General features: G+C 38.3%; 1 protein-coding gene across 3 annotated transcripts in view; it reads left to right on the top strand.

Annotated features, from left to right (window-relative positions):
• Positions 1-1864, top strand: part of CCDC27 (coiled-coil domain containing 27) — a 46064-nt gene extending 44200 nt beyond the window's left edge. For all 3 annotated transcript variants that reach the window (XM_074306466.1, XM_074306467.1, XM_074306465.1), the window contains one exon: positions 1682-1864. In XM_074306466.1, the coding sequence (XP_074162567.1) occupies positions 1682-1795 (114 nt within the window). In that variant the 3' untranslated portion in view covers positions 1796-1864. The remainder of the gene's footprint in view (positions 1-1681) is intronic.
• Positions 1865-7199: the final 5335 nt, after the last annotated feature.

The raw sequence follows: 7199 nt of genomic DNA, 5'->3' as shown, positions 1-7199 counted from the left end.
CCGCTTAAATTCAGCGCCCCAGAGAAAGCTCTGTCTGCCTTACCCTAGTTATGCTGATTTTCTGTCACAAAACAGGCTAGACTCGTTTGAAAACAATTAATTCCTAAGGGCATCATCAGCTCCAAAGTCACCTCCACGGGGGGTATTACCTGTTCTAGAGAGGTGCCAAATTTAGCAGGCTGCACTAGACAGTAAATACCTTGAGGGCATCAAATAAAAATGAGAGATCCTGTTCATCAAGTTCTTTGTCATCATCCCAATATGGAAACTATGATAATCTGGAGGGGAAAAGCTATAGGTAATGACGACTAGATGGGAAGGCATTCTCGACTGGAGATAAACCCCTTGTTTGCAATCCTCAGGGACAGAACAAGGGAAAGCAGACTTGCACTGGTATGGAATAGATTTAGTTTATATTATTATATTTTATATAATATATAGCATTCATATATAATATAACATATTAATATGTGTATATTATATAGGTATATAATATAATAATATATAAATATTATTATATTTAGTTTAGACTAAACTAAAATTTAGACTTTAAGACTTCTCAAAGTTGAAGGACCTGGAAACCAGCAGTATAACTAGGGTGGTGTGATCATAACTTTGTACTAGGGCATCAAATTTTAGAGGGTGCTGAGAATACTTATAATCCTTCAGCAACATAAAAACAATTGAGTGAGCAAGAATGCCAATTAGTTGTCACCTAGTTAGCAAGGGTAAAGAGTTAAAATGGGAAGTTCCCAAATGGAAGGCTTTCTCCCACCTTTGCCCCTCTCCACTGTGATTGCAGCCCAATTGGGACTCGGCCTTCTGGGCCCTGCCCTATTTTCCGAAGGAATCTTCCCCCATCAGTGGCTATGTGGTATCCCTATCTCCCTGCCCACCCTCTTGCAAATAAATTTTTGTCTTTGAGAAATCCAAGATAGTATAATCATACTTACAACTCCAGCTAGAAAAGAGGAAGCTTGGGAGGAATCAGCACTTTAGCTCCTGATAATTCTTCTCTTTAAGGAACTCCAAGTGGGGAACTTCCCAAAGGATCTGGACAGCTATTAGAAGAAAGAGAAATTCAGATTTCCTTTGCTTGACATAGGAGTCAGAACTAGGAACAATGGGAGGGAGATAGCTTTCAGATCAATATCAGAAAAAACTGACTTATCCCACAATGGAAGAGCCTGCTTCAGGAAATAATGGGTTCTCCCTCTTCATGGAGAAGGTGGCTGGCTATTTCTCAGAAATATCATAGAAAGGATTCCTGCACAGGAACTAGAATATCTAGATGGTCTCAGGTAGCTCATCCAACTAGATTGTCTTGGATATGTCTTCCAGTTCTGAGATTCTGGGTGAAATCCGGGATTAATTCACCAAGAGAGTGGCCATTTTCCTTCTCTGGCTATTTCAGAGGACAAGGGACTGGGTCCCATCTGGCTGTTATTATGTAGGGTAGTCCTTTGTAAAGAAGAAGGGGGGTGGAATGGAGACACTGAGCTCCTTGAGACCAGGAACTACCTTTTTTTTTTTTTTTTTTTTACTCTTTTTGTAGCCCTAGCGCTTAGCAACATGCCTGATACACAGTAGTCTTTTAATCAGTGTCTTTTGATTGATTGATTGATTATTGATTGAGAAGCTTGGAAAGTCATTTTCCTCTTTGGATGTGTTTCATTTATAGAGAATCATTAATGAACGCCTGGATTTTTATCAGCAGCTGAAACAGAAAGGGGTGAAAGTCCCCCCTCTCCACCAGAGTGAAGTGGTGTCTTCTTCCAAGGGCAAGAAGAAGTAACGTCCATTCTGAGAAAAGCTCTTAAGATTTGTTCAGCCACGCTGAGACAAAATCTATTTTCTAGAAGTGTATACTGTCCTAGTGTCTGTTTTCTACTGGAATGGAGCCAGAAGTACCCTGGGATGTTCCTCACTGCAACAGCATTAGTAAGACCGCACGTCCCCCCAGCTTCTTCCAGGGATGCGGGATGCTCTGGGCAGATAACTGGTCATGTTTCCTTCTCTCTCCTCCCATCCTTTGCTCCTTTCTCCCCCCATGCTGGATTTTCTACAATCTTTTCAGTCCCAGATTTCTGCTTTTCTCCTTTCTCTTTCCTCATTAGTGATTACCCAATCAAACTAAACCCTCTGTCGTCCTATATTTCTCCTCTGACTCAACCCTAGAGTCACATATAACATATAGCTGTTATTATTCCTAACAGAAATCCTAGAAAGTAGACAGCCAAAAGGTTATTCTTTAGCCAATATGTTCCACTTGTATCACATTGCTGGTCAAGCTGAAGGGATGTAGGATTTCTATTAGGAACTTAACAAGTCGCATGTTAAAGCTTGAAAGTAGTTTACAATGGCTTTCTTGCAATAACCTTGTGAGGTCAGTGTTTTTGTTGGGGCTGAAGGGTTCTCCCTTTTCATGGCTGGCTACTTCTCAGAGACATCTTAGAGAGGATTCCTGCTCAGACTCAGGCTGGTCTAGGATATCTAGATGGTCTCAGGTATCTCTTCCAACTAGATAGATGGTCTTGGATATGTTTTGAAATCTCAGAGTTCAATTCTGGGTGAAATTATGGACCAGTTCACCAAGAAAGGTGGCCATATTCCTTCTCTGGATATTTCAGAAAACAAGGAACTACATTCCATCTGATTGATATCATGTAAAAGAGTCTTTTGCAAAAGAGGAGGGGGAAAGATAGAGATCACGAGCTCCTTGAGGCTCAAAACACACAGCTAAGAAATTATCTGAGGCAATATTTGATTCAGGGCTTCCAGCCACCACATTCTGCCCTCGGTGAAATCCAGATGCCTAAGGGAAGAATTGTGTAAATTTAGAGAGCTATAGAAACTTTAATTGGGATGAGACTAAACAACTATGAAGGAATACTGTGGTTTGGTAGGATTTTAATTGGGGAGTCACTCAAGAGTTCACCATGAATGTGAGTCAATTGCAATACTTTGTTAACCAAGAATTATATAAAAATAGCAGTGTCAAGGATGACATAAAGAAGGTAGATTGGATATGTGGTAAGAATGAGGGATAGATAGCCGACAGACCATACAATGTCAAGAAATCCAAAGACTAGGCTCCAAAAAGTGGCTATAAGGGAAGACACAATCATAAGATAACATAGATTGTGATTCATATCATTGAGTGGTACATTAATATTGAATACAGTCACCAAAATAAGGAGAGAAGTATAAATGTCATGGGCTATTAATTTCAAACGATTTCTCTTTCTGAGAACCTTGTAAAGATTCTTCTTGCTCATTATTCAATTTAAATTTTTTTATTATTATCTTTTCCTCTTATATTGCTTTCATTTCTAAATATATCCCTTCCTCTTGGCCCTTTCCAGAGAATCATTATCTATGGCACACGTGGTACTCTCTTGGAGTTTCTGGAGGAAGAGGACATAGCAATAGACTTGTTGGCTTCAGGAAGTTTAGGATACTCCATTTCCCTTACTTAGGAACCCCTGGCTCTGACATTAGTCCTGTGGAAAACCTATCCTCTAAATTAGGGAGTAGACTTTTTCTCAGATTTTCTCTTATTATGTTCCAAACCTGGAATCTTGGGGGAAATCACTTAATGCTTAAGCTTGGCTCATTTCATGGTCCTCCCCAAAGGGAACTGAAAGGTTCTCCATGTGCACTATAGATCCGGAATAGGACAGCTACTTATTTCTCCCACCACAAAAAAAAAAAAAAATTCTTAGATCATAAAAGATATTATCAGTACACCCTGACAAAGACTTAAAAATGTGTGAAACATTTACCTATCACTCTTATTAACATTCTTTGGGGAAGTTGAAACTTAAAATATTAAAATACAAGGCACTCAGTAGGATTACTGAACAATTATTTCTCCTTTCATCTTGATTCTGTTCTACATGAGCAAAACCCTCAAGGTCTATATTAGATCAGGGATTGACTTTATCTCTTGCCAGCAGTCACTTCTCTCTCCCAGAAGCACTGGAGTAGCTGCAGGATGTACCTCTTTCAGGGTACTAACACCAACTGATCCAGGAGCTCTTCATCTCCTGAACTCATGAGATTGCCTGGATGGAATTTTCTCTCGATTTAAAGCTCTCCTTTGTTCAACGTTAATAGTCTGACAGAAATAACTCTTTGTGTCCTTCCTACTTAACCAGAAGTGACTGAGGGGGTCATCTCAGCTCTATATATGCTCCAAGGAGATGTGCTCCAGTCAGAGAAGATAGGGGTGATTTGACTGTTGAGATATGGAAGATGCCAGTGTAGGACTGAGCAGTATGTTGGGCCTGTATCAAAAAGGTTCTCAGCTCTCTGTATTTTTTGTAATTTTCCAAATTGCAAATGTAAATTGGTAAATTTGTAAAGTACAAGATTTAAAAGTACAAATTTAGAGCCATTTTCATTCCCTGTATCAAAAAGGCTCTCAGCTCTCTGTATTTTTTGTAATTTTCCAAATTGCAAATGTAAATTGGTAAATTTTGTAAAGTACAAGATTTAAAAGTACAAATTTTGAACCATTTTCATCCCAAATGTTCATATGGACTATTTGTGCCTGACTTGTGGTAGAGCCTTTTGGCTCATAATGGTCTGATCAGCCACAGTTGGACAACCCTGTATCTTGACCCGAACGTGATGATAACAAAAGATAAGAATGGTTAAAATAGGGGTATGTATGATTCACCTCATTACACTAGGAATTTTTAAAAGCAGTTCAGTAAAACTAACAGACATACCAACTGAGACTGACAGTGCGTGAAATGCTCCCGTAGTCCTCTCAGAGAGTGGAATTTTTTCTTCTTTAAATTGTTGGTTGTACAAATGTTTGTTGTTCTTCTTCTTTCCCTTTATGTCGTTTTAGTATTATCTTTATCATTTTTCTGGTTCTACAATCCCATCACTACCAGTTCCTATACCTTCCTAGGATTTGTTGAGTTCTTTATGTTCATAATTTATTATAGCACAGTAATATTCCATTATGTCCAGGTACCACATTTGTTTAGCTATTACCCATTAATTATTTCTTTGCTACTATAAAAAGTGCTGCTATAAATGGTTTAGTATATAAAGGAACTTTGCTAGTCTTTGTGACCTAATAGTTGGGTTTCTTAATCAAAAGGGATGGTCACTTTAATCATTTTCTTAACAGAGTTCCAGATTCCTTTTCAGAATGGTTGAACCAGTTTACAATTCTACTCTCTATTAATGTGCCTGACTTTAGACAATCCCCTTTGATATTGACTATTTCCATCTTTTGCCATCTTTATCAATATGCTGGGGAGTGGTGGTAGAGGGGATGGGGACATGAAATTTCAGAGTTAACTTGATTTGTATTTCTCTTATTATTAGTGATCTGGAGAAATCTCAGATATACCTGCTAATCATTTGTAATTTTGGGGGAGAAACTATTTATACATAATCCATTGTTTTCCTAAAAATTTTACCCAAACAATAATAATTTTTAAATTTACCTGATTTCTCCTATCCAAAACTACCTTATTATTTCTCCTTGCCAAAATTACCTTATCTTTATTATATATTTTGTATGTTCCTATTTATACACATGTTATTTCCTTCAATAGAATGTAAGCTTCTTGAGGGCAGGGACATTTTCATTTCTGTCATTGTATGCAGTGTCTAACACATAACAGATGCATAATAAATGCTTGTCGAATGATTGATTAATGATCTCCTTTGATCCCTTTTCTCAGTATTTAATATTTTAAAAGTTCTTGATTATTCTACAGAAAAAGACACTCTTAAAGGAATAATTGAATACTGGAATTGTAGAATTGAATTGAGGCCATCTTGAAAATTCTCTGATTCAACTCCATCACTTTGAAGATGCAAAGAAGGCATGAGATTCCCACATCATCTTTATTTATCCAGTCAAACTAGCCTCGTTCATGTTTTCCATTCGTGACATTCCATCTTCTGCCTTCCTTCGTGCCTTTCTTTGCACATTCCTGGAATGCACTCTTCTCACTTCCCCTCCTTATCTGTAACTTCTCCTAGAAGAGTCCTTTTCTGATTCCTCTTGACTTGAATGTTCTCCATATTATTCACAAAAAAATATTTTATTTCTAAATGTTTTATTGATTTATCCAAAGCACTTCTCTCTATATTAGATACCTACCTATTTTATCCATAACTCAGAATCTATGGAAACAGCTTTGCTATCCTCAGAGAGGAGGGTTTAGGTTCCTTTATCTCCTACAGAAATGTTGGCATTCTTCTGGATCTGATTTTCTTTTCTTTCTTTCTTTTCTTTTTTTTTTTCCCCTGAGGCTGGGGTTAAGTGACTTGCCCAGGGCCACACAACTAGGAAGTGTTAAGTGCCTGATACCAGATTTGAACTCAGGTCCTCCTGACTTCAGGGCTGATTCTCTATCCACTGGGCCACTAGCTGCCCCTGGATCTGATTTTCAATAGCAATGAACATCTGTTTGTTGGAATGGATGGGATCTTTGACTAACCCATCTTAGCTTCTGTGATAAGAAAGCAGAGATTGGGTGAAAGCAGGTTTTAAAGAGTTCAGAGTGGAGAGAAGTAGGATGCCACATCCTAAGCTTCTACAAAGGAAGTCAGTCCAGGAGAAATAGGAATTTTTCAAAAATGAAGTCCCAAAGATCTCGAGGGATTGTGATGAGAAGGAAAGGGGAACTGTCCAAAAAAACCAATGTAGTTGCATAAGGAATTTATCAATGTAGGTTTTTGAAAGATATGTATGATCAGTCAGTGGGTCAGTCAATAAAGATTTATTAAGCACCTACTATCTGCTAAGCACTGTGGTTTTTGATATTAAAAAAAAAAAAAGAAATGAAAAGAAAAAGAAAAAAGGCAGTCTGAGAGGATTCTGGGAAGATGGTAAAGTAGGTCAGAAAATTCCAAGCTCTCTGGACTTCCCCCACAAACAAGACAAAATTGCACCTCAGGGTCAACATAGAGCACTAAAAACAAGTAAGAGTTGGGGTAGAACAGCCTGTCCTCCTGAGACAATCAGAGAAGATGCAAAGAATGATACCAGGATGGAAATTTGACCCCTGTAAAGTGCAAGCACCCCCAGATTTGCTGCCTTGAAATGACAAGTGGAAAGTGGAAAGCCCTGGGGCTAGTTGGGTTTCCCAAGCCTGAAGTCAGAAGCCCCAATTAACTGCCTCCCCCACTACCTGCCCTAAACCAGGATTCTGTTTAAAAAA

The sequence above is a fragment of the Sminthopsis crassicaudata genome, chromosome 3 (assembly GCF_048593235.1).
Source record: "Sminthopsis crassicaudata isolate SCR6 chromosome 3, ASM4859323v1, whole genome shotgun sequence".
Taxonomy (NCBI): Eukaryota; Metazoa; Chordata; class Mammalia; order Dasyuromorphia; family Dasyuridae; genus Sminthopsis; species Sminthopsis crassicaudata.
This window is presented reverse-complemented; position numbering and strand designations above follow the sequence as displayed.